Source organism: Zosterops lateralis, assembly GCF_965231275.1.
Source record: "Zosterops lateralis genome assembly, chromosome: 15".
In the NCBI taxonomy this organism is placed as follows: Eukaryota; Metazoa; Chordata; class Aves; order Passeriformes; family Zosteropidae; genus Zosterops; species Zosterops lateralis.
The window spans coordinates 14,964,691-14,991,152 of NC_139775.1; the positions used below are offsets into that span (position 1 = coordinate 14,964,691).

The 26,462-nt window shown below is 51.0% G+C and overlaps 1 protein-coding gene across 5 annotated transcripts; it reads left to right on the forward strand.

Annotated features, from left to right (window-relative positions):
• Positions 1-3,844: 3,844 nt before the first annotated feature.
• On the forward strand, positions 3,845-26,412 carry UBN1 (ubinuclein 1). 5 transcript variants are annotated; one of them, XM_083872349.1, is made up of 17 exons: positions 3,845-4,217; positions 5,669-5,755; positions 6,605-6,700; positions 7,205-7,339; positions 7,756-7,859; positions 8,963-9,401; positions 12,371-12,444; positions 13,807-13,936; positions 14,103-14,221; positions 14,657-14,779; positions 15,515-15,658; positions 17,935-17,985; positions 19,054-19,096; positions 19,415-20,644; positions 21,989-22,241; positions 22,556-22,645; positions 25,574-26,412. In XM_083872349.1, exons 1-17 carry the CDS (start codon positions 3,978-3,980, stop codon positions 25,624-25,626), a joined length of 3,411 nt encoding a protein of 1,136 aa, XP_083728475.1. In that variant the 5' UTR covers positions 3,845-3,977; the 3' UTR covers positions 25,627-26,412. The 5 variants fall into 5 exon arrangements, with proteins under 5 accessions (XP_083728475.1, XP_083728477.1, XP_083728476.1 ...); XM_083872351.1 differs by lacking the exon at positions 22,556-22,645; XM_083872350.1 differs by lacking the exon at positions 17,935-17,985.
• Positions 26,413-26,462: the final 50 nt, after the last annotated feature.

Below are 26,462 nucleotides of genomic sequence, written 5' to 3' on the forward strand. Positions count from 1 at the left end.
CAAGGTGATGGGCTTGACAATTTACCTGCATTTCTAGAAGGCTTTTCCCCAAAGGGTTTTAAAGAATTGGGCTGCTGTAGGATAAAGGAGCAAATTCTCATTTTGGAGCTTATTCAAGACAAGGAATGAAGGATGGGACAATTCCCTCTCCCAGTTTCAGACGTGGTGAGTCAGTCCATGGAAGGAAGATTTCCCAAATGCTGTTAAACGCACAATTCCTCAGGCTCTGGGAGTGGGAGGCAGCTCCTCCAGGTCTGCCCTGGTTCTCTGGTGCATGGCCCTGACCCAACCTGACACCAGACTGTCCCTCTGTGTCACTGATGTGAAGCAGCAGCACTGGGGCAGCCACAGGAATAGAAGGAGAGAGAGAGGCAGGGAAGGATTTGTGGATCTGGAGCTCAGGAAGGACTATTTAGGAGAGTGTTTAGTTCTCTCTTGTGCACAGCACAGGCTGTGGAGTCCTGGCACTGAGCTCTGGCAGATCCAGAGATCCTCCTTGTCCCCCTGAGAGCTTGCAGTGGAGTTTTCCTGCTGGGATAGCATGTGTAAACCAGTGTGTAATGGGCTGGACACCAGCTGTGGGCTGTCCCTGGGCTCACAGCTCCTCTGGGCTGTGTCTGAGCTCCTTGTGCAGCCCCACCAGAGCACAGGGACAGGGACAGTGACATGGAATCCTGCCATGGAACAGAGACACGGTTAAACCAAGGGAATGAGATCCCCAGGCCTTTCCTGTGTGCAGGATGAGTGTGACCTGTGCCCTAAAAGCCTGTCCCTCTGTGTCCTCAGCTTTGTAAGTGCTGGGGAATGAGGGCAGCTCTTGGGGAGCAAAGTCACCCCCAGTCCTGTTCCGTGCTGGCCCCAGGGTGGTGGGGCTCCCTTCAGTGACTGGGGCTGTCCAGCTGCCTCAGCCAAACCTCCTCCTGCCTTGGGGTCTCCTCCTGCCTTGGGGTCTTCTCCAGGCACCTGACAGATCCCATTTGTTCCTGGAACTTGTCCACTTGGCTGAATTTGGAGTCTGGCTGCAGTAGAAGATGCTGGTGAAGAGCAAGGCATGAAGAGAGTGGGAGCAAGGCCACATTTGTTGTTTACCAGATGCACTGAGAACTGTTGGTACCAAGAGCTGCCAGCTCTGACACAGGAAAACTGAACTTCACCTCCTGTCATTGCCTCTCCCTGAAGGATCCCTCTCCTCCCTGTGTACATGGATGAGATTTAAGATGCTCTCCTGGTTCCAAAGCCCACTGAACTCCAGTCAGATAATGGACCTGCCTCATGGAGACAATCCCAGGCCAGTCCTCTCCTCTCTGTGTGTGTAGGTTTGGTGTCTGCCATGACCTCGTCCCACTCTGGGGCATGATGGAGCAGCAGCTGGAGGGAAAGGGGCCCCCAGAGACTCTGCTGGGAGCAGCTCCAGGAGCTGAGCTCTGGGTGCTCTTCCCCGAGCCCCTGGGGACTTGTCATTGCTTTGCATGTTGGTTCCTGCTGCTTCTCCTCTGTCCAAGACCGTGTTAAAGTGTAATAATAAAAGTAGAAGCTGTCTGTTGTTCCTCTTGGGGCCCTTGAAGGCAGGAGCTGCAGGTGCTTGTCCAAAGCAGCAGCGTGGAGGGGAGGTTTTGGCTGCAGCAGTTGTGTGTCAGGGCTGGAGGAGGTGAAGGCAGCAGAGATCACCTTGTCTCTCTGCCCAGGGCTCTTGTGTTTCCCCCCAAACCAGTGGCTGGGGTGATGTTCAGTGGAGCCAGGCCCGTGGCAGCAGAACCAGCAGGGTCTGTGCTCCTGCAGGACACACAAAATCCCTGAATAGTTGGGGTTGGAAAGGACCTCTGGAGATCATTCAGTTCCCTGTCAGAGCAGGGTTATGTGGAGCAGCTCTCACAGGAATGTGTCCAGGGGGGTTTGGGATGTCTCCAGAGCAGGAGACTCCACACCCTCCCTGGGCACCTGCTCCTGTGCTTTGCCACCCTCATGTAAAGAAATTCCTCCTCATTTTTGAGGGATTTCTTGTGTTTTAATTTCTGGTCCTTGTTCCTCAGCTGTGGATGCTGAAGGGCCTGGAGCATCTCCTGGTGAGGAAAGGCTGAGGGAGCTGGGGCTGTTCAGCCTGGAGAGGGGCCCTCAGTGTCCCTGGGTGTCCCTGTGTGCAGGGAGGGCAGAGCAGGGCCAGGCTCTGCTCCAGAACCAGCAATGGCACCAGAGGAACAAGCAGGGACTGAGCCCAGAAAGTCCCAAATTAACACAATGAAAACTTTCTTATGCACTGGAACGGGCTGCCCAGAGAGGGAGAGGAGTGTCTGTCACTGGAGATATTTGAGAAGTGTCTGGACACAGCCCTGGGCTGCCCCTGCCTGAGCAGATAAACCACCCTGGTCCCTTCCAGCCTGAACTGTTCTGTGCCTCTGGGGAATCCCTGCCTGGGACTGAGCAGATGAAGCAGAACCTCCCCCTGTGAACCCACACTGGCTGTCACTGCTGACTCTTATCACTCAAAGGTTTTTCAGCAACTCCCTAAATAACCTCCAGGAACTGAAGTGGGACTGACAGGTTTGTAGGATGCAGAGTCTTCTTCCCTAAGTCTGCTGGAGAACTGAGACATTTATCACCTCAACAGAGACCTGTCCAGACTCCCCAAATCCTGAAAAATAATGGAGAAAGGCTCATGACTACACCAGTCAGCTCTGACAGTATCCCGGGGTGGATCCCATCGTGTCCCATCCAGGCCTGGTGGGATTTTGTCATCTCCAGTCAAGGTCTTCCAGCACAGCCTTGCAGCCTTATCCACTGTTTAGATTTATTAGATGACGCTGTTGCCCCTTATCCTACATTCCCTAAGTTGAATTCCCTAAGTTGAATTTCATTCTATGGAAGAAACCTGAGCTCGTTTAAGGAACACGAGGGGCAGGACGAGCGCAGTTTCCTGGAAGCTTCACGACACTGACTCCTATAAGGCTCCACCACAGGCTATTCGGTGAGTGAATAGAACACAAACAGCCCCTCCTGGAGCTCCCGCCGCTCCCTCAGGGCCCGCCGCCATCTTGCCGCCCCTCCCGCCGCCGCCGCGCGGGGGCCGCCGGGACAGGGGCGGTGCCGGCCGCGGGGATTGGCCCGCCTCCGTCACGTGGCGCGGGGCAGCCGTTCCCGCGGGGTGTGGCCGCGGCGGCGCTCGCTGATTGGCTGCGTTGAGAGGCGTGGCCGCCGGAGCGGCCCCTGATTGGGCGGCCCCGGCGTGAGGGCAGCGCCGCTCGGGTGACGCGGGCGCGGGGCCGGAGCGGGGCCCGGAGCGGCGGCGGCGGCGAGTCCCAGTCCCGGTCCCGCCGGCGGTGAGTGAGTGAGTGAGGGCCCCGGGATCCCCGCACCTCGGCCTCGGGCCTCCCCTCAGCACCGCGGGCCGCGCTCCCTCCGCCAGTACTGCCACTCCGGGCCCCGCTCAGCCCTGGGCCCCGCTCAGCCCTCAGAGCGTCCGCTGTCCCGGGGATAGGGCTGTGCGGGCCTGCGTGCAGCGGGAGATCGGGCAGACGGAGCGGAGCCCCTGTCCCAGGGTGCAGCCCCCGTCCCTGAGGTGCAGCCCCGGCCCCGAGGTGCAGTCTCGGCCCGGGAGGTGCAGCCCAGCCCGGTGTTTGTGCCCAGGGCTCCTGGGCCGCGTCTAAGTGAGTCTGGCGCGCTCATTTTGTTCCCAAAACAGCTGGATTTCCTTCAGCCCATACAAATGGAGCGGTGCGATGTGAGCAGAGAGACCTGCCATGGACTGGAGGGATAACGGAGAACTTCCAGTGTTGGAGGGAAGACTGATACCAGGATTGACTTCTTTTCTTTCTTTCTTCTCTCTAATGATTGCAGCAAAGCATTCTGACAAAACTCCGAAAGCAAAGCACTTATTCTTCTACCACCAACACCCTCAATCATCCCTGCTGAGATGATCCATCAGACCTTTCCTAACGCAGCGGGAAGGATGCCGTGAGGCCTGCTAAGGCTCGGCCACAGCCATGACAGAGCCCCACCGGGTTTCGTTCACCACTCTGCACGGCCCCCTGAGCAGCAGCTTCCTCAAGAGGTCCCGCAAGGAGGAGGGAGAGCAGCCCCCGGAGGCGGAGCCCGCGGCCACCGCCGTGAGAATCACCCTCACCCTCTTCGAGCCCGACCACAAACGCTGCCCCGAGTTCTTCTATCCCGACCTGCTCAAGAGCTGCCGGGGGAAAGTGAAAGGAGGATCTTCAGGGGACAAGGTGAGCGTCCCTGAGGAGTTCTGGGTGTTTGTGCTGTAGCTGAAAGGCTCAAAGGTTGTGTCAGCGTTGCTGTTTGGAGAGTTGGGGCTGTGTTAGATGTGAGGTGCTGCAGGGTGGGGGAATATCCTGCAGGCAGGAGAACTGACACACAGGTTGGGGGATTGTTGTCACACTGTGTCACTGGCTGGGATCTGGGGTTGGGATGGTGCTGTGCTGGTGGCAGGAGTGGGAGGTGATGCTCCTTTAGTTTGGAATAGGTGGATATAAAATGAGTTTTGGTACCTGGGCAGCTGGCAGTGATAAGGAGTTGTTTTCCAAAGGGCACCAAAGGAGACATGAATGAAAGTTTTGAGTTAGAAGTGTTTGTCTATGAAAGGAAACTTACTGGATTCTATTCCTTTACTGTTTGCCTTCAGGACTGTTGATGTTTTGTCAGTCAGTTGATGTTTTATGCCACTTAATTCTGGAGGGCTTTTTTTGAGGGTTGGGAGAAGCAGAGGCAGGTACAAAACTGGCTGGGAGAGCACCCAAACCACAGAGACACTCTCAGAATCCCAGTTTTTGGAAAGGGCCTTAAAGCTCATCCTATTCCAGCCCCTGCCATGGGCAGGGACATCTCCCACTGTCCCAGGTAGCTCCAAACCTCATCCAGCCTGGCCTTGGACACCTCCAGGGATCCAGGGGCAGCCACAGCTGCTCTGGGCACCCTGTGCCAGGGCCTGCCCACCCTGCCAGGGAACAATTCCTGCCCAATCTCCCATCCAGCCCTGCCCTCTGGCAGTGGGAAGCCATTCCCTGTGTCCTGTCCCTCCATCCCTTGTCCCCAGTCCCTCTCCAGCTCTCCTGGAGCCCCTTTAGGCCCTGGCAGGGGCTCTGAGCTCTCCCTGGAGCTTCTCCTCTCCAGGTGAGCACCCCCAGCTCTCCCAGCCTGGCTCCAGAGGGGCTCCAGCCCTTGGGGCATCTCCGTGGCCTCCCCTGGACTCTCTCCAGCAGCTCCAGGTGCTGCTGCTGTTGGCCCCAGGGCTGGGGCAGCTCTGCAGGTGAGGTGAGATCTCACCTGGGGGGGCAAAGGGGCAGAATTCCCTCTCCTGGGGGCTCAGCCCAGCACAGGGAGGTTTTGAGTGCTCATGGCCAGGGCAAATCCACCTGTCACCCACCAACACCCCAAATCCTTCTCCCAGAGCTGCTCTAAATCCCTTCCTCTCCCAGCCTGGATTGATCCTGTGGGTTCCAGCCCCACCACACACCTGGGTGACATCTCCAGACATGCTGGGAGTGCCCTGATCCCACTGTCCACGTCAGGGATGAAGATGTTGATCCACACTGCCCTGAAGGTTGATTTATCTGAGCCTCTGCCCAGCTGCTCCAGTCAGGATGGGTTTAATTCATGTGGTTTTGGTGGCAGTGTGACAGGACTGACTGTCATGGTTTTACTCCTTTTGTTTCTGCAGAAGAAAGACCTGCCTGATCCCTTCAATGATGAGGAAAAGGAAAGGCATAAAGTGGAGGCTCTTGCTAGAAAGTTTGAAGAAAAATATGTAAGTGTTCCTTCTTTAAACTGTGTTATTCTTTGGGCTGGGCAGTGCTTTTAAGGCTCACTTGCTCTTGAGTTCCTGTTCTCCCCCAGTCCTTTATCCTGGCTGCCACATACTGGGTTTTATCTTCTTTTTCTGTCTCAGGGCTGCAAAAATAGTTCAGATTCATCCTTAAATCAGATGAGTCTGATTAAAGTAAATGACACGAACTAAAGTGAGCGGCAAATCGCTTACTGTGATTGATAAAACTGAATTTCCTTAAGCAAAAATTAATTTCTAGGCCTTGTTGCTGTGGCAGGATGGAATGTGCCAAGTGTCTGAGTGTGATGAGTCCACTGCCCTCAGGACCTGCTGCATGGATCTGTCTCACCTGTTTCCTTTCTGTTCTTCCTTTTGCATTATTTCTGTGCTTGGCAATAAAACCACACTGTTTTTTATACCCTTTGGCACTTTAGGGTGGAAATTTCTGTGTTGTTTTGTGATACAAATTTGGCCCATGGGTCACCCTGACACTCTCTGTGTGTCTTTGATGTCTGTACCCACTGGAGCACTTAGGGAAGAGCAAACCCTGTGGAAGGGATCCCTGGCAGGAATGTTGAAGGGATGCAGACCCAGTTCAGTGTGGAGTCTGGCTGGCAGTTTTTCATTTGTCTGCACTGTTTTGTTTCTGTGTGACAAGGCTTAAAACTGGATTTACCCCACCCTGGGGGGAGTACAGTGTGATGGAGCCAGCCCTGGTTTGGTTCTGCTGTAGCTTTTCTGTCCTGGAGCCAGCATTGCTGTCCTGTGTCAGGGTATCTCTGTGGTCCTGGGAAAGAAAAGTGATCACAGTGTCCATATTTCCTCGTTCAGGGTGGCAAGAGGCGCAGGAAGGACCGGATTCAGGATTTGATTGATATGGGCTACGGCTACGATGAGTCCGACTCCTTCATCGACAACTCGGAAGCTGTGAGTGCTGCTGGGGCTGTGAGAGGGGCTAAAGGGGCTGCCTGGGAGGCTAAACTGCACTGGGAGAGAGCCAGGAGAGGGCCAGGGCCAGGGGATCAGAGCTCCTGGGGCAGCTGTGTGCCAGGAGATGCTGGTAGGAATTCCAGAGTGTCCTCGGGGGAGCACAAACTCCTCAGTGTCATGACTTGAGGAAAGGGCTGGAGCTGAGTCAGGGAGCTTTAGGTGGGAGATCAGGGAAAGATCAGACACTGGAAGGGCTCTCTGACCACACCACCAAGGCTGTGTGAGCTCAAGAAACATTTGGACAACACTCTCAGGAATGCACAGGTTGGGATTGTTGGTGTGTCTGTGCAGGGCCTGGAGTTGGACTCAATCCTGATGAGTCCCTTCCAACTCAGCCTGTTTTATGATTCCATGAATCCCACTGCATCTTCCAAGCAGCTGAGCTGTGGAATGAAGTAACCAAGCTCCCAGTGCCAATGAAGTGTTCTCTGTTGTTTCCAGTATGATGAGCTGGTCCCTGCCTCTCTCACTACCAAGTACGGAGGGTTTTACATCAACTCAGGCACGCTGCAGTTCCGGCAGGCCTCTGAGTCTGAGGATGACTATGTCAAAGAGAAGAAGAAGAAATGTCCCAAGGTCAGCAAGGCAGCTTTCTCAATTATTCCCTCTTGTTACAGCAAGCTCAGAGCTTAACATCCAGACTGGGAGAGATTCGTGACTTGGTGTGGACTGAATAGGGATAAGCACTTGAAATCCCATTGTATCCTGGAATTTCTTGGTAAAATTAAGAATGTCAGGCATGGGGAGGACTCTGGTGGGGTTTCCTGGTTTCCAGAGCAGAGGGAACAGCAGCTCCCTGTCACCCTGGTAGTCACAGCATTTTGGGCATGTTGTCAAATGCTAAAGGCAACATGTGCCATGGTGAGGGATGGAGGGGGTTTGGGTTAATGAGTCCTGTGTTTTTACATTCCTGGGAGAGGTCCCAAAATGGCTCTGGGAGTGCTGGTAATATTGTGAGAAACTGATTGTGACTTGTTTTTAACCCTCTGCAGAAGCGGAAGTTGAAAGATGGGGGTGAAAAAATAAAGAAGAAGAAAAAGGATGATTCTTACGACAAGGAAAAGAAATCGAAGAAGTCCAAGTTTCCAAAAGCTGGGTAAGGAGGGGAAGAGGGGATTTTTGCTGCTCCTTGTTTCAGGGTGGCTGCAGTGAGAGCCTGTTGCAGTGTGGGGTGGCTCAAATGGACATTGCAAACACCAGCAGGAAGACCCCTGTTGCTTCCAGAGTGGGAAAGCAAGGCAGGGGATGGTCAGGGAAGGAGCACAGCTCCACAGCAGCAGTGTGGGAGCAAAGAGAGGCACAGCTGGCTGCAGGAGTGCTGTGTTTGGAGCTCTGTTCAGGCACTGACAGTGGGAACAGATGTGGAGACTAGAGAGAAAGATAACAACAGCTGGGACAAAGGTGTGGGAGGAAAGGCAGGTGGGGAGGACTCAGGGCTGGAGCATTGTTGGGCTGGCAGGGAGGGAGAGGTTCCCAGGCAGGCTGTGTTACTGCTCTTTCTGGGCAGGCCTTTGTACTCCTGCCCAAAGTATTTCTTGGATGAGTGCTCAGCTCTTTTACAGCTTTTGGGCTGTAAAATGGAATAGTTTTACTTTTTGTTCTGAGTCATCTTGTGCTGTAGCTCTGTCCTTGCTTTGGTGTGCCTGGCCTGTCTCTTGGAGTACTATATCTGTTGCTTTTCACTCATTTCCTATATTTTCCTCCTAAGTTTTTCCCTTCTTCATTTAACTATTTGTAATTTATTTTTTCCTGCATGGATCTGCTTTGGGGCAGCACCAGCCCATGTGTCTGACGTGGTCTCATCAGTGTGTGATTCCTTCAATGTGAGCAAGGAAAGGAATTTGCTCTCCTGGTTTTAACACAGCAGAAAGCTTCACACTAACTCTGTCCTGCCTCAGTTCCTCTGTACTAATTGTGCATTTATCAACCTTCCTTGCTGGAATAACAGTAATATCATTTAGTTAAGTGAAAGCAGAGCTCTGTGGAGGTGGTTTAAGCCCCAGCACCTCTCTGCAGTGAGTCAGGACAGCCAGGACCTCAAGACTTTCAGAAGCTGTAAAATACTTTTTCTGGTGTAATTGGTTAAGGGGCTAAGACTTTCCAGGGAGTTGTGCCTGAAGTGCACAGGGTGGGAAGGGACCTTCTCTGCTCCTTGATGTTGTATTCAGCTCCCTTTCCCCCTCTATTCTTTGTTTGCAGCTTCACAGCACTAAATGCAAGCAAGGAGAAGAAGAAGAAGAAATACTCCGGAGCTCTCAGCGTCAAGGAGATGCTGAAGAAATTTCAGAAGGAGAAAGATGCCCAGAAGAAAAAAGACGAAGAGCAGAAAGCAGCGACTCCTTCCCCAGCAGATCCTGCAGGCCCAAGGGAGGCTGAAGCCATGGCTGACCCTCTGCTGTCCCTCTTTGGCCACGCCAGTGACAGTGACCTGCTGCAGGCAGCCACAGCCATGGACTCCCTGAGCGAGCTGGACCTGGAGCGGCTCCTCAGCGAGTCCCCCGAGGGCAGCCCCTTCCCCGAGGTGGAGGATGGCAGTGACCCCGGGGCCACAGGCCTGGAGCAGGACTTCAAGCAGCCTCCATCCCTGCCAGAAGGGCTGCCAGCCCCCCTGGAGAAACGTATCAAGGAGCTGGCTCAGGTACAGCAGCTCCTGGGGCTGGTGGGCACTGCAGGGGCGCGGCTCTGCTGGGGCTGTGTGGCACATTCCAGAGGGGGAGTTTCCACATCCACAGGAATCACACCTTTGTGTCACCTCTTCTAAGTAATTTTCTTCAAGGCTCAGATGTCAAGTTGATGTCCAGGTGCTGGACCTTTTTAGCTGCTGAATGTAACATTGAGGAACACACCTGATCAGGATTCCTTCTTTAATTCTCTTGGCAAAGCTGATGCAAGAAGTAATTTCCAAAGTCATTTTGACATGAATGAATTGAAATGTGAATTACTGAGGCAGGAGGGCCAGTTTGGGTTGGGATAGAGGTAGTTTTCCCCACAGTGGCTGTTTAGGATTGTGCTGTAAGGAGAGCTGATAACCCAGGGATGTTTTTGTTATTGCTCACCCAGTGCCAAGGGCTGTGCTGCTCCTCACCCCTCACTGCCAGCCAGGGGCCTGGGGGGCACCAGGAGCTGGGAGGGGACACAGCCAGGACAGGGATATCCCACACCATGGAGGGTCATGCTCAGCATATAAAACTGGGGGAAGAAGAAGGAAGAGGGGGATGTTTGGAGTGATGGTATTTATTTTCCCAAGGAACAATATGTTATGGCTGAATACCTGCCTGTCCATGAGAAGTGGGGAATGAATTCCTTGTTTTGCTTTGCTTGTTTAGCTTTTGTTTTCCCTGTTACACTCCTTATCTCAGCCCATGAGTTTTCTCACTTTTACCCTTGTGATTTCCTGCCCCATCCCACCTGGATGAGGGAACTGTGTGGGGCTGAGTCGCAGGTTAAACCATGACAAGGACAAATTCCACCATCATATTTTTAATGTGCTGAGCTGGTCAGGACAGTGAAGGAGTGCACAGTGTGTAAAATAAAGGTTCTGGAAAACATTGCCACAGTTCTACATTGGGAAAAGGCCTGGAAAGCCCTGTAGATGGGGCTTGAGGATTTGCTAGAACCATTTCCATGTCACAGCAGATCTTTCACTGAAGTTTGGGTATCACTGGAGCTGCACCAATTTGGCAGTTTGAATCCTTTAGCCATTTTTAACATCTGGCTGTTGGGGTAACCATTTAGGGAGTGGAATATATCAATGTGTAGAAGGATGATCCTGTGTATTTTCACCAGTGGCTCATCCTGCAGCTGAATTCCTGGGAGATTCACCCATCTTATCCAAAATGTGGTGTACTTTTGGAAGCTCCAGTGTGCTTTGGAGAAGGAAAACATTTGGTGCTGCTCAGGGATCCCCTCCTGGCACGTCAAAATGTGCTTTTTCAGCCTTATGGTGTGAGGGTTGTCACTGCCAGCCTGTCACCAAGCATTGGGAGGTTTTGTTCCTGCTGCTGGTGTGGTTTTAAACATTGATTTTAAGTCATAAACACACACTTGGAGCTCTGTGGTGGTTCTGCCTCCTGGAGCACTTCAGTTTAGAGCACCTCTGGCTTAAGTAAGACTCAGAGATGCTGAGTAACTCCTGTTACTAAAGATAAGCTGCTCTTAGAGAACCTTCCTGCTGAGTTGTGCAGGGGGCTGAGAGATGGGAGGGGAGGAGGAGCTGAAGTATTGCCACAGCTGATAAAAATAATGGGGTCTTGGATGTTTCTGTTTCAGAAAGCACCAAAATTGCTGTTTCTGACTCTTATCTGAGTTAAAGGAGAATATTTTGGAAATTCCACGATATCATATAGGTTAATTTTTATGGTGTTGTGAAACAGTTTAATAGCAGAGTCCCCACTGATTTTCCTGCTTAGATTTTCCTCCTGCTGTGTCTCTTGTTTGCTGGATTGTGGATGTTAAGAAAAAGAAACAAACTAAAACCTCTGGGTCAGTTAAGACTTTGAGACATGAACTCAGGTGGGAATGAAGAGCTGCTGCACTTCTGCCTGAGAGCCAAGTCTCTTCACCCCAGAGCTGGGAGCATCTCCTGAGTTAAATGGAGCCTCCAGGCATTTCCTCTTCTACTTGAACTACTTTGACTTTAACCCTCTCCTTCCTAAGTAATTTTCCTGTTGAGGATTCTCCTTAGCTTGAGCCTTCTCCTTTGATATCACCTGCTGCTGGCAGGGAGGAATGTTCACCCTCTGGGCATAAATTAATTGCTTGCCTGCCTCAACTTTGGAGTGGTAAATCATGAGATTTCAAAATCCTCTCCTGGCCTCCTTTGCTGTGCAAGGAATCACTAACTCATTGTGGTGCCTTGTGCCAAATCCCAGCTTTGTTTATATCCCCACTTAGAAAAAAAACCTGAAAGCTCTTGGCAATTTGCTGCTATCTCATTCATCTCTTGGAATTATTTTGCTGCTGGACATATTTTTCATGGGTGTGATGTTTTTGGGCAGCACTTTGGGAGCTGCAGTCATAGCTCAGGAAGCTTCCTGAACAGGACTTTTTTTTTTATTATTATTATTTTTTGTTTCCATGGTGTTGACTGGGAATAACACATCCCCTGTGGCTGTGACTCTTCTCTCTTGGTGTCTTGGCTTAGTTTCCAGATTGATCTAGAAAAACCTGGTGATAAATGTCCTCAACTTTCCTTAGATGTGATTAGGATGAGCTTTCCTGGTCCAGGGACAAGCTCTGTGCTCACATTCCTCAATCTACAGAGAAATTAAAACCATGTCCTGAAGGTGTTGCTCTCCCTCATGGCAAGTTTGCCAAAGAATCCACCAAGCCACCTCCTTTTGTCCCACAAAACAGGAATTTTCACTCCAGAATGGCAACTCCAGTGCCTCTGGAGAGGAGAATCCAGACTGGGAAGGTCACCAGGGTTGGATTTAAACTGGGGAGGTGTGAGAGGATAGGGCACCACCTCACATCTGCTGTGCCTGAATAATTTGTGTAATAAAACTGTGCCTTGTTTTGCAGTAATTCTGTGTTGGTTTTGAAGACACCTGTTTCCTTGTGCCAGCTGTGAACTGCTGATAATTTGTGTTATCTCCTGCCTTCCAGGCTGCCAGAGCTGCTGCTGAGGGAGAAGGCAAGCAGAGATTCTTCACTCAGGACATCAACAACATCATCCTGGAGTAAGTGCTGCCAGCAGAGAGATGTGGGAGAGGAGAGCATTAGGCAAAGCATTTTTGGTAAATTCAGGAGCAGGTTCAGCAGGATTTGTGGGTTTGTCCTTGTACAGGTCTTGCAGGCAGAACATGCCCAAAATAACATGAAAGTCTCCTAGAAATGGCTTTCAGTTGAAATCTGAATGAGGTAGGAGGATGTTGGAGGGGATAAATCCAGGCCTCCTGTTCTCAAGATGCTGCCTGATATTTATGTCCCTAAATTTGGTCATTTGACCTGTAAATTTAGTTTGATGCAAGACCAGTTAATCTCTCCCTATGAGAGATGTAAGATACATTTTTGCTACTTAACTTAGATGCTAGGTAGAGTTGTTTATAATTGGGATAAGGCTGATGTGTTCAAGTGGTTCTCTGGGAAAACTGGAGGAATTCCATTCTTGCTCTATTACCCAAATTACAGAGTGCCAGTGTTGCTCAGGCAGCTGCAGATAATGGCTTCATTCTTCTGCCAGAGCCTGGAGAGGCCTGATGAATGCACAGAACTTTGTGATCACTGCACTAATACTGACACCCAGGCTTTAATTTCATTAAGGTTTATCCGGGCACTTGCAGGGAACTGCCAAGGGGAGGTTTGGGACTCTCTTTCCCTCTCATTTCCAGGGCTGATTAGCACCTTCCAGCATTCCAGTGCTGGCTGCACAAACAGTCCTTGGCTGGTGTCAAACTGATCACTTCAGCCTCATTCAGAGCAGATTTAGCCAGATTTGTACAATTTGGATCAGGGCATGAATATAGACTGGGAGAACTGGCTGTGAGCAGCCCTGGGAGAAAGATTTGGGGTGTTGGTGGGTGAGAGGCTGGACATGTCCCCCCTGTGAGCACCCAGAGCCCCCTGTGTTGGGCTGAGCCCCCAGGAGGGGAGATTCTGCCCCCTCAGGTCAGACCCCACCTGCAGAGCTGCCCCAGCCCTGGGGCCAACAGCAGCAGGACCTGGAGCTGCTGGAGAGAGTCCAGGGGAGGCCACGGAGATGCCCCAAGGGCTGGAGCCCCTCTGGAGCCAGGCTGGGAGAGCTGGGGGTGCTCACCTGGAGAGGAGAAGCTCCAGGGAGAGCTCAGAGCCCCTTCCAGGGCCTAAAGGGGCTCCAGGAGAGCTGCATAACTCACCAGACTGCTGACTTCCATTTGCTCCTTTTCCAGCTGCTCCCAGACCCGGCTGAAAGCACCGCTTGGCATAAAATCCATCCATTCTAGAACCCAAAGAACCTTCAGGCAGTTTGCTTTGTCCTTTGTCCCTCTGTCCCTGCCTGCAGCTGCCCTCAGATTGCTTGGGGAGTCGTTGCCACCCACACTAACTCTGTTTTTGTCCCCCAGCATTGAGCTGCAGACTCGGGAGCTGAGCAGCCAGGTGCGCTCGGGGGTCTACGCCCACCTGGCCACCTTCTTCCCCTGCAGCAAGGACACCCTGCTCAAACGAGCCCGCAGGCTCTACCTCTACGAGCAGGTGAGTGGCCAGCACAGAACTGTGAGTGTGTGATAGCCCTGCTGGCCACAGTGTGGTTGTTGTCCCCAAAAACTGGCTGTGTCCTCTGTGGGGACACTGTCTTGGGCTGGGAGCTGGGGCTGGCTGGGTTTTGGTGGAGATTCAGGGTGTTCTGTGTTCTCTCCAGGGTGGTCGATTGAAGGAGCCTCTGCAGAAGCTGAAGGAAGCCATTGGAAGGGCCATGCCAGAGCAGGTGGCCAAGTACCAGGAGGAATGCCAAGCCCATACTCAGGCCAAGTTTGCCAAGTAAGCTCCTCCTTTGTTCATTCCCCATCTGTAGCTTTTCCCAGCAGGTCTGGAGGCTGCTCTCCTGAAGTTTGCCACCTCTTTTTTGTTTGGTAGGCTAAATTAGGCATTGATTGGCCTAATTAAGGTGTGTGTGCTCCTTGTGCTGTCTGTGGCAATGGCAGCTACAGCAGCACTGATGGCACCAGAGCTTGGCTGAAGGGTTTTGTATGTGCAGGCGTGTCCTTAGGAGCAGGAACAGCCAGGCTGGATTAGTTCCATCATCTCTATTACAAAATATTGAAAGATTTCTTAACCTTGAGCCCATAGCTCAGCTTGTACCCTCAGCCAGAGATTACCAATATTGAGACTTCAGTCCAGTGCCATTCAGATACACTTAATCCTCCCCTTGAGCCTGCAGGACAATCACTTCCACATTTTCTGTCTCCATTTTAGGATGCTGGAAGAGGAAAAAGACAAAGAGCAGCGAGTTTGTTCCGATGATGATGAGGATGAAGAAAAGGGAGGGAAGCGTGTCGCGGGCCCGCGGAAGAAATTCCAGTGGAATGATGAAATCAGGTTTGAATCACTCAGATATTAAGCAAACTCCTGACCTGTCTTCTCCTTGCAGGTGGCAGTGAAGCATTTTGGTGTGTGTGTGTCTTGTTTACAGAGCAGTGCTGCTCTGCTGTAGGAACAGTCAGCTTGGAGGTGGTGCTGTTTATGGAAGCCATTACTGCATTTATTTCATCTCACCCTGAAGGTGATTTCAGGCCCAGGCTAACCCTGAGAGAAGTGCTGAGAAGCCTCTGTGCAGAGTCCAAAATGAGTGAATCAGATTTTTTGGGAACAGAAGGGATTCAGCTGAATTGCTGATGTGCTACAGCCCAGACTCTTGACACACCCAGGTTGTGGTTGTGGAAGCAGTTGAAACTGTTGGGTTTTGCTGCCCCTGGCACTTGCGGGGCTGACAGAGTGCTGAGAACAAGGGAGAGTGACAAAGGGTAAAAAGAAAATCAATCCTGCTGTCTTCTTCTTACTCTGGAACAAATCAGTTTGTGCTGCTGATCCATGTGGGACATAACCAGCTTTGCTTCCTGCCTTCTCCCTGCTGAGAGGTTCAGTTCTCTGGTTGTTACACACAGAGCAAGGACTGTGCCTTTCCCTTCCCCTTTCCTGAGGAGGCAGTGCAGGCTTGTGTTAGCAATAGCCAGCTGTGTCTTGGTGCATTTATCCAGCCTGGATAAAGAGAATGATCTCCAAGTGGGAAAGGTCCATCTGCATAACTGTATCTGAAATCTTCCTGTTCCTCAGGGAGCTGCTTTGCCACTTGCTGAAGATTAAGTTGGATGGTTATGACCTTGACAAGAATAAGGCTCAGTCTCTAGAGGATTATGTGAAGACCTTCCTAGAAGGAGAGGTGAAGCCCCTTTGGCCAAAAGGCTGGATGCAGGCCAGGTGAGCAAGAACCAAGGGATTCCTTGTCCCAGGGGACCTGGGAAGGTCATTAGTCCTGCCCTTGCTCAGGGAATGGCTGGCTTCAGAGTTAGATCAGAGTGCTCAGGGCTTTGGCATGTGGAATTTTGATGATTCCCAAGGATGGAGATTCCCACAGCATCTCTGGGCTCCTGTTCTGATACTTGATCACTCTTCATGAAGTCTTTTCTCCTTATTTCCAATAAGAATTCCCCTTGCTGCAGCTGAACTGAATATTCCCTGCTTTTGTTTTATTACTGTGCACCTCTGAGAAAGATCTGGCTCCATCTTTTTCCTGCCTCCACAACTCTTTAGGTAGTGGAAAGCTGCCATTAGACTCCTCCTGGGGCTTCTCCTTTTCCAGGCTGAGCAAACCCATCTCTCCTTGGCCGTCTGTGTCCCTGTTCCTCGGGATGTCTCCAGTTTATTGGCATCTCTCTTTTACTGGCAGTGCTGAGTGGCCTTGGGGCCCTGTTGGTGTCACACAGGGGCCACTGGTGAGCAGAGCTGGCACTGAGGTCAGGCCCAAGGGCTTCCTTGGCTCTGTATTGCAGAAAATCACTTTATAATCACAAAGGCTACATTTTTCAGACGCTTTAGGAAGTCTTCTCTGCAGCATTCCCAAAAGAAGGCAAAGTAGGAAGGTTATAGGGGCTTATTAGAGTCAGTAGAATTTGGTTTCTGTACCCTCACTGCTGTTTCCTGCTCTTTCCCACTCTCCATCATCCCTTCCCTTGTGCTGGCAGTGGCGGAGAGCCACACAAATGGCAGAGTCCCTCTGCTGGGACTGTCATCACCTTCTGGCCTGCTTTGTTTTGCTCAATACTTTTAAAGAAAGGACAACTCTACAGTCTTACTTTGGGAATCTTTAAGGTTCCTTCCAACCCAAGCTGCTCCATGATCTGTCTCTTTGCATTTCACCAGCTGGGCAGTGCTGTCTTCTCTGCTGAATTTGCTTTCTGGGTGTTGGGAGATAAAGAAAGATGTAAGTAGCAGTTCCTAATGCTGAGCATGGTTGTAGTGTGGTGGTGCAGGAGCTGGAAGATGACAATTAAGAGGTGGGGGAAAATTCCTGCTTAGTTAATAAAGATATACCCGCCCTGAGGGTCTCAGCTTGCCAAGTTTTAAAAACTTTTCTTTGAATAAAAGCAAATTTAAAATCTTCGAGTTTGATGGTGAAACTGTCATTGGGCATTCAAGACTCAGTGTAGGAGGCACTTCCAGTGGAATTAAGTACAGTAAGTAATGGCTCAGTAAAAGTGGATTTCCTGGTTGCTTTCCAGTGGCTCAAGGACAATTATTTCTCCTGCTGGGACTTGGAGCTGGACTTGATCTTTCTGGGTCCCACTCAACTCAAGATATTCTCTGATTTGGTGGTTTAAAGACAGAGGGCAGAGTGACAGCCACGGGGAGGGATTGGTGGCTCTAGGAAAACTGTAACAATTTTATGGATTCACTGTCACCAGGATCCCAGAAGTTCAACTCTAAGAGGAACTTGAAGGTGGACAGAGCAGCAATTTAATGGATGAGTTAGAGAGGCCCTGCCATGAGTCTGTTTCCTCCATTAACACTAAGAGATGGTTAACAGAATGTTAGGTTGACATAAACTCGCTTTCTAAGAGAAAAATGATGACAGAAGTCTGTTAATACCAGCCAGGAATCACATTCCATGTGCCAGTACTGAAGGAATGTTTATAACTCCTCCCTGACATGAATGAGGGCAGCTGAGTTTGGGTCAGAGAGTGTTTGTGGGAGACTCTGGTTTACCCTCAGTAGTGCAGGGCTTTGGATGAAGCTCAGTCAGGGCTGTGATGGGCAGAGTCACCTCCGCTCATGGCTGGGGACACAAAGGCAGCACAGACCATTCTCTCCTTCACTGCTGTGTGAGAGGCACAGGGAGGGAACTTTCTCCCTGGAAGCTGAAGAGCTCTTGGATGATCAGGGCAGGAAGGCCCTGAGTGATGATCCTGCCTCTCCAGATGGCTTTTTAAGCTGGCAGAGCTTTTTCCTTAGGCATTGTCCAACCACTGCCTTAAGGGCCTTTCCAGTGCCTGCAAACATCGCTCCCCCAGAGAGAGAATTGTGTGGGGCAGCTCAGGCTGATCTTCCTGGCAAAGGGCTGAATATTTGTTTGCTCTCTGTGGTTTCAGTTTCACTTAAGTCCCCCTGCTGTAGTTTGCAGCTCTGTCTCCAGTGATCCCAGCTGCTCTACTGGGTCTTGCTGGATATCACTTCTCATTGCTCTCTTCCCTTCTTAGGACACTGTTTAAGGAGAGCAGGCGTGTACACGGACACCTCACATCAGTCCTGTGAGTATCACAGCATTCCTCTGGAGTGAAAACTGCTGATCTCCATTCCCTGGGGCTTTGGGGGGATCGTGCAGGAGCACCTGAGCTTGCTTGGCTCTCCCCTCACACACAGATCAGTGCTGCTTCCTTTGGGGAGGTCTAAGGAGAGCAGCTGTTTGTGTGTGACATCTCCCAACACTTTCTTGAGGTGCTTCAGCTCAAAAATAAGGACATTAAAGCCAGTTTGCCTCCAGTTCAGCAGGCTGGAGTCAGGCCTCTGTGCTGGGAGGCTCAGGGAGGTAAAGAGGAGTGTGGTTACTGCAGCCTGTTCAGTTGGTCCTTGCTGGATTCTGGATTCCCTCTTTCTTGTTGCCTGGTTCAAGGAGGGTCACACTGAGCTCAGACTGGTGAAGGTGGGTGCAACAGGCAAACCAAGAGCCATCAGAATCCAGCTGGGCAGGAGCTTTAATCTACAGGGTCTCATGGATCTTGCCTGGTGGTTAATAACAGATGAGGGCGTGGATTTAGGCTGGTGTCAGTTTGGCAGGCAGTCCTGTTCTCGGCACTGGAGGAGTGAGGGGAAGTGCAATAGGGTGGAGAGTCATCCTTCCCTCAGCCACACCACCAGCAGCTCAGGGATGTCTTGTACCAGAGATTGCATCTGACCATATCTATTCTCTGGGAATTTGGCAGATGCTTTTGCATCCTTGGCTTCTTCTGGGAACCCAAAAGAAAGATGTAACTTCTGCAGAACGGTCTCTGTGCCAGTTTCTCTCTGGGCATTGCTGTAGCAGGGCAGCAGTGGGGCCCTGCAGCTGATGCAGGATGTGTGTCTGGGTGTTTCACTGCTCTGCTGCCATTCCAGGACTCTGCTCAACTCCCTAATCCTCTTCCTGTGTGGGAGTTGGGGCTTCCAAGAGCAGCAACCAAATGTTATGTGTGTTTGAATCCTAGCAACCCGAGATGCTGCCTCTGTTCCCTGCAAAGACCCAGTGGATCATCACTGCCAGGGCCCAGGTGTGCTCCCCAGCTGGCTCCTTCCCTGGGGGCACTCACTGAGCCACGTTTCTCTTGTCTCCCTCCAAACAGGGCGAAGAAGAAAGTCATAGCTCCTACTAAGGTGAAAGTGAAGGTGAGTTCTGTTTTCTGGTTCTCATGGTTGGTGTGTGCCAAAAGTCAAGTGCCTGCCATCCTGAGCCCTGTGTCTGAGCTTTGTGTCTGTACATCAGCTACTGTGAAATGCCTCTGCTCAGTATTTGGCTTGGAAAAAACAACTGGAACAGCAGCTAAAATTGATGGCAGTGGCATCCCATTTAGATGGGAGGGAAGTGAGGGCTCACAGGCACAGAATATGTGTATCCTGCCTTTTATCCCCAGATTGTGAATTTTCCCTCCCCTTTTAAACCCTGTCTCTCTTCTGACTGTGCCATCTCCTGTGATGCTGTTCCAGGACTCTTCCTGCAAGCCAGACAAGAAGCTGTCGGTGTCTGTCTCTTCCCTGCACTCGAGCAGCACCTTGGCCATGTCCTCAGAGCCCCAGGGAGGAGCCCTGGGCATCAGTGCCCAAACCAGGGAACTCCTGGCCCTTGGCACAGCCCAAGCTGCCAGCAGCACTGCCACTCCTGCCACCTTCAAGGATGACTCCTTGGATGAGGACTTGATTCACAACCCCACCTCCTCCCTGGAGGCAGTGTCCAAGGAGCTGGCTGTGCTGAACAGCAGGGCAGCAGGGAGCCCTGACTTTACTCTTCCTGCAGCTCCAAAAGCTCCACCAGAGAAGATCCCAACTCTTGCATCCTCAGAGGAGAAGAGGACATTTCCAAAGCCCAACCCTTCCCCTACATCATCCTCTGGTTCCCTCCAGTCTCCTCTAAACTTCCTAGCTGAGCAGGCCCTGGCGTTGGGCCAGTCTTCTCAAGACAAGAAGACAGAGAACTCTAATTACAAAGAGCATTCCTGCCAAGCCTCCCCCAGCAAAATCCTTCCTGATGCCCACCAGGCTAAACAGAAGCACCACAGCCTGGTCAGGCCAGGCCATGGGCCCCCAGCCTCAGCACCAGTGCCGGGCTCTCAGGTGAAGGTGTTCCACCCCGGTGCTCAGCTCCAGAAAACCTTCACCTCCCCAGCTCCCTTTGTCAAACTGCAGAATCCCAAGACCTCTGCCACCCCTCTGCCCCAGCGCTCCCTCCTCCAGCAGGTCAAGTCATCAACCAAAGCTCAGAGCTTCCATTCCTCCACGTCCCCAGGCAGCACCCAAAACTCCAGCAGCTCCCACAAGAGCCAAGGCTTGTCCTCCTCATCTCTCGGCTACGCCGGGAAACACTCGAGCGGCTCCGGCTCTTCGGGACAATCCTACAAATCGCCTTTTGTTGCCGGGTCCCTCTCCAAGCACGGGGCTTCTTCCAGCAGCTCCTCCTCTGGAGCTCCTGCCAACCAGGGCAGCTCCTCTGGGACTTTGCTCCCCAGTGTTGCAGCCCCTTCCCCGGGCTCAGCCTCCAGCCGCCCGGCCTCCAGCTCCTCGGTGAAGAAAACTCCCGTTTCCCAGAAGTTGACCCTGGTGGCACCTCCTGGAGGCTCCAACGGAGATTCCAGCGGGGGCACCCAGGGCGTGGCCAAGCTGCTGACCTCATCCCTAAAGCCAGCTGTGGTCAGCAGCACTGCAGCCTCTACCTCTGTGCCGGTAAGGGGGGCTGCGCTGGGAGCTCCTGCCTTGTTCACACCGCCCTAAAGGGGGCACTGGGAAAGCAGTTGATGGAGATCTCCAATGAGTATCTGGATTTTAGCTGCTTTAGATTAGAAAGATGTGGCCTTTGTCCTGGCATTGCCCTCCAGAATTCCAGCTTTCATTTTCAGCTTAAATAACCACTAAGCTGAATACTGTGCTGCCTTCCAAAGGGTAGTTTTTTTGCCCAGGGTTTGTCATGGTCCTGCCCTGCTCTGAGAGTTATGGGGACAGTAGGGCTCCCATTGGGATTAAGAGAAAATGCAATAAGGTGATTTATCACAAGAGATAAAATTCATTGCATACTAAAAGTATAATGATGAATTTGTTATTAATTAGATCTACAAACTTATCCTTCTTTAAATTATTCCACATGATTTTAGTATTATTGCCACTTTCATCATGACTGGCCCATGGAATAAATAACCTGTGGTTAAAGAACCATGGGGGATCATTCAGGTTGGAAAAGCCCTCTAAGATCATTGAGTCCAACCATTCCCCAGCACTGCCAAGGCCACCACTAACCATGTCCCCAAGTGCCACATCCACACAGCTTTTAAATCCTTCCAGATACAGAGACTCCACCACTGCCCTGGGCAGCTGTGCCAGTGCCTGACCACTCTTTCCATGAAGAAATTTTCCCAATATTTGTTGGAATAGAACATTACAGGAAGGACTTCTTGTAATGTTGTCAGTACAGATTTATGTTATTGCAATATTGTATTAGTTAATGGTATAAAGGGCTTATTTTTTATCGATAGCAAAAAAGTCATAATTCCTAATGTTGTATTAATTTATTGTTGGCTGCTCATCCCTGCCTTCCTTTGTGCCCCATGGAAAGAGCTGGGCAATATAAGGGGTGTATTTAAATGGAAAGATTATGTAGCCTGTCTGTTCCTGATAGAGAGCTGGGAAACACAGCTGGTGCCTGTCCCCATGAGGGAGATCCTAAATAACATCCCGGGATGCCTTGGGTGTCAGAGCTCAGTGCCTGGAGTTGTCAGCAGTGTGTGCTGCCCTAAGTGAGCAGGAACTACCCCTGGAACTCACAGGCAGTGTGGAAACTTTTCCTCTGCCTAGTGGAGGCACAATTCCAGAGCAGGGGAGTCATGGAGGCAAATCCAGAAGAGCTGCCTCGCCAATGTCCATCTGCAGATGGCCTCAAGTGTTGGCATCTCTCTGGGAGGGTGCTTTTTCCAAGGGGGAATTCTCGAGCATTCCATGTTTTGCAGATCTGTGAGTACAAATGATGCTGTGCCTTGGTTCTCCCTCTCCTGACTGACCTTTTCCATTGCTTTGCAGAAAGGAACTAGTGGAGCTGTGCTGCTAACGAGTTCCTCCTCCTTAAGCGTACTGGCTCCATCCTACAAGTCCAACAACCCAAAGCTGCCAGCTGCCCTGAGCTCCACCCCGTTAGGTATTATCTCTCCTATTCATTCTTTCCCTCTCCATGTCATCTCCTTCAGTTCCGACTCCTCCCCAAAAGCAGGAGTTTCCAAGGATGCAATAGTTACGGGACCTGCTCCGGGAACTTTCCACCACGGCCTCGGGCACAGTGAGTATCCTGCTGGTCACCTGCGTGTCCCTTGTGCCTGTGCTGTCACACAGAACATCAGTGCTCTGCTGGGGCTGGCCCGTTGCACACCAGCCCATCTCTCTGGCTGTTGCTTCATGCTGTGGTCCCTGCTTTTGTATCTCCAGCAGTTGCATTTGGAGAACCTTGGGCACGTTTCCCTAGAGCTCACCCAGAAGTGCCAATAACTGGAACCCAATATCTGCTAACTGCTGCAGCTCCTCTGCTCATTTCTGTCTTGGATGTGTATTTGTTCCTTTTTTTTTCCCCTCTCCTCTCTTTGTTTTTCTCTCTAGGTCTTCTGGCTGGTTTGCACTCCAGCCCCCACCATGCAGCGCCACTCCCACACTCTGCCCTGTCCACTCATTTACCACAGAGTTTGCCAGGTAACTTGTCAGATGCTCGTGTTTGTCTTCTACCTCGTGAGTCTCCCTCTATCTCAGCAGATCCTTCCTGCAGGGCTGGAGCCAAAGGGGTTGTCCATGTTTTCCAGCTGTGTGGTTGTCACTAAAGCCTCTCTGAGGTACAGAGTGAGGGGCTGGTCTGGTGGAAGTTGTCCCTGCCCATGGCAGGGGGTGGAACTGGGTGAGCTTAAAGGTCCCTTTCAACCCAAATCATTCCATGATTAGGAAGAAATTCTTGGCTGTGAGGGTGAGGAGGCCCTGGCACAGGCTGTGGCTGCTCCTGGATCTCTGGGAGTGTCCAAGGCCAGGTTGGTCAGGGCTTGGAGCATCCTGGGCTAGTGGAAAGTGTTCCTACTATGGCAGGGGATAGAATGGGATGGGCTTTAAGGTCTCTTCCAATCAAATCATTCTAAGATTCTATGATTTCTGGTATGATGAGTCCTCAATGCTTACAAATGTTGGTTCCTGGAGATACTCTGAATTATCCTGCCAGGATAAAAAGCTGTGCCTGTTTGTGCACAGCCTGCCCGGACTGCCCTGGAATGAATATTCCAGCTCTGTGGAGTTGTGTTCCTGGTGACCTACATAAAATGTGTCAGACCAGACTGTCTTGTGTCTGTGCACGGAGTTAATTGCCAACATCTCCTTCACGACAAGTTTGTAGTGTAAATGCAGATTGCTCCACTCGCTGCTCACAACGTGAGGATTTGGCTGTTAAGCCTGTTCCTGCCCCAGTTTGATGCCTGCAGAAAATGATGCATTAAATACGAGTTTTTCAAAGAAGGAGAGAAGTAAGGAGAATGGAAGCTCAGCACCAGCAGATGGTGCTTACCTGCTTCAGGGAGCTGCCCTGATAACTCCAATTTCTGCTTTCTCAGGCGTGTTCTGTAGCACTTCAGTGCAGTTCAATGCCACTATCTTAGTACCTGCTCCTCTTGGGATGATCTTCCTGGGCTAAATGAGCCTGATTTAGGATTGCTAGCCAGGTCCTGTGGCTGTGTGCATGGATAGCCATGGAGCCTCCTGGAGGAGTCATGGAATAAAACACCCTTGGATGGCTGAGCACTGTGCTTGTTTGCTGAAGAAAGAAGAGTGTGTTGTGCACTCATGAAAATGCAAAGAATTAGTTGGGTTTGCTGAAGTTTGAGGTGGGTTGTGCCATGCTGTGTGGTAGAGCTGAAGAACGTCCTAGCAGTGATCACTGGTGTTACAGACCCTTCCTGTATGTAAATCACTTCCTGGAATGAGATCAGGGATTGCACCTTGAATGTGGCTTGTGGAATATATTCCAGGTCACTGAGGAGCAGCTTTGTCCCTTCAGTTGAGGGAATTCAGAGTGATCACCTCACTGTTGTTCATAGGGCTTACAACTGAAGAATTTTTTGATGGACTCTTCAGCAGGATGTAGGGCCAAAAGATAAAAGACCACTGGGAATAAATGAAGGAAAACTGACCACGGATACAACTTCAGCAAGGACCTGCTTTTCTCTCTTGGTGTTTTCACTTAAAGATTGGAGATGGAGCCTGGTGCTGCCATCTCCTGGAACATTCCCAATTCTGGTGTTTTATAGAAGACCACAGCAGATATATCTAAGTGACCCCCATAACCTTAAACTGAATTCTTGTGTTTTGTGGCACAGGCTGTGGTGTTTGGCTGTGCCAACATCTGCCCACAGCTGCATTTCTGTGTCTGAACACTGTGAGGTGCCTGGGAGGTTGCTACAAATGCAAGGCAATGTTGGTGCCTTAAATAAAAACGCTTTTATATCCACGTTCATCCAAAAGCCTCTGAGCAAAGAGCATCCAGTGCTTGCCTGTGTGTGGTCAGTGCTGCCATTGCTGGTGGAGGTGGTGCTTTGTGCTGGGAATGTGGAATTGGGTTGTGCTGGGCTGAGCTCTTGCATGCAAGGAGCTGCTCTTGGCCTGCAGGAGAGGCTGCTGCTGCACTGCTGGGTGCCACTGCTGCTTAGCTGCACGTCTGGGTGCTCCCATTTGCTCATCACAGTCTGAAGTAGTTTTAATTGCTTCTGGAAAAATTTTTGCTTCCTTAAACTTCCTTCCTTTTTTTTTTTTTTTTTTTTTCTCTTCAGTGCATTTTCTCTTTGCCTCCACATCCATTCCTTTCTGTTTCATCAGTGGTGAGGTTCCTGTGGATCCTGTTGCTATCAGTGGGCACTTAAAGCTTTCATTTAAAAAGCACCTAATTAAATAATTAAAAAAAAATAATAAAGCATCTAAAGCCCTACCTGGAAGGAGTTTGTAGGTGAGGGGTTGGCCTCTTCTCCCACAGAACCAGTGACAGGACAAGAGGAAACAGCCTGAGGGGAAGTTTAGGTTGGATGTCAGGAGGAGTTTCTCCGTGGAAATGGTGATCAGACATTGGCAGGGGAGGTTTGGAGTCCCCATCCCTGGAGGTGTCCAAGGAAGGCCTGGATGTGGCACTGAATGCTCTGGGCTGGGGATGGGTCACAGGTTTGACTCCATGGTCTTGGAGGTCTTTTCCAACCTCAGTGATTCTGTGATTACAACAGCAAAAATGTTCAACAGGTTACTTCAACCAGCTGAGGTGCAAGGCAACCACACCATGTATTTTGGGATTCCTGGAGGGGGAGATGTGGCAGGGTGGATTTAGAGAAGGGCACAGGCTAAGGAGTTCCCTGGCAGCTGGAATTGTGCCATGGGGCTTCTGCTGGGAGCCACAGGGGACCCTCAGTGCTTCCCTTGTCCCTTCCTCAGAGGCAGGGCTGCTCCCAGTGGAGAGATGACTCCAAGCACATCCTCTTCCTCATTCCTTGGTGCTGGGAAGGAAGAGCAGATCTTTCCCTCTGTGCAGAGGGCTGGTGTCCCAGCTGCTCACCCTCCATGGGCTGGAGCTGAACCCCCTTCCCAGCTGGTTTTATTTTCTTTCAGATGCTTCTCAGCTTCATGGCAAAGGGTCCAATGCACAGCAGCGCAAGTTGTGACGCCTGCAAGGAGGGGAGCTCCAGCACCCATAGGATAAACCCCAGAGGAACAGGTCATGGACTTTGGATACCAGCTGTGTCTTTTGATTTCTTTTTTATTATTATTATTTTTTTTTCCTATTTCTTTTTTTATTTACGACAACTGGAGAGACTGAACTGCGACGAGGAACTCATCGGGGCATCTGCTTAGAGGCTTTCAAGTTGAGGCCACCTTGAGCCATGCCCTGATGAGAGGAGCCTTTTGTAGCACTGTTTTATTGCTGCTGCCCTTCCTGCATTCCCTGGCACTGGCAGGAGCTGGAACTCACAGGGGAGCCTGGGGTGGTCCTGCAGTGGATTCCCACCCACCTGTGTCTGTAGCTGCCAAGTACCTCCAAGTCCAGTTACCTCCTTGGTCTCCCTGTGGAGGGTTATGAAAGGTGCTTCTTTCTTCTGCTTTGGATTTACTTGGATAATTCTAGCACTGCCAGTGCTTTCTTGAAGACGTTTGAGTAACTTTCCAATTGTACTATAAAACTGTGCTACACTTAATTGGAGGATTTAACATTTCCTGTGCGGTGAATCTGAGGAACCACCCGATGATGTTCCCCTCTGGAGGAGAAGGAAGACTCTTTAGAGACTAAAGACATTTTTAGATGCAGTCATCGACTTTTAGAATGCTACTTCTTTTTGAGTTTTTGGATTTTTTTTTTCCCCTCCAAAGGGATGTTTTTTTTTCCTGCTCAGTTTTATTCTCATTGCCATCGAATGCATTGGATTGAATGGGACACTTCATGGATCAGAAGACATAATTCCAGTGCCTTTTATGGTGGAGCAAGAATGGACTAGTGACACAC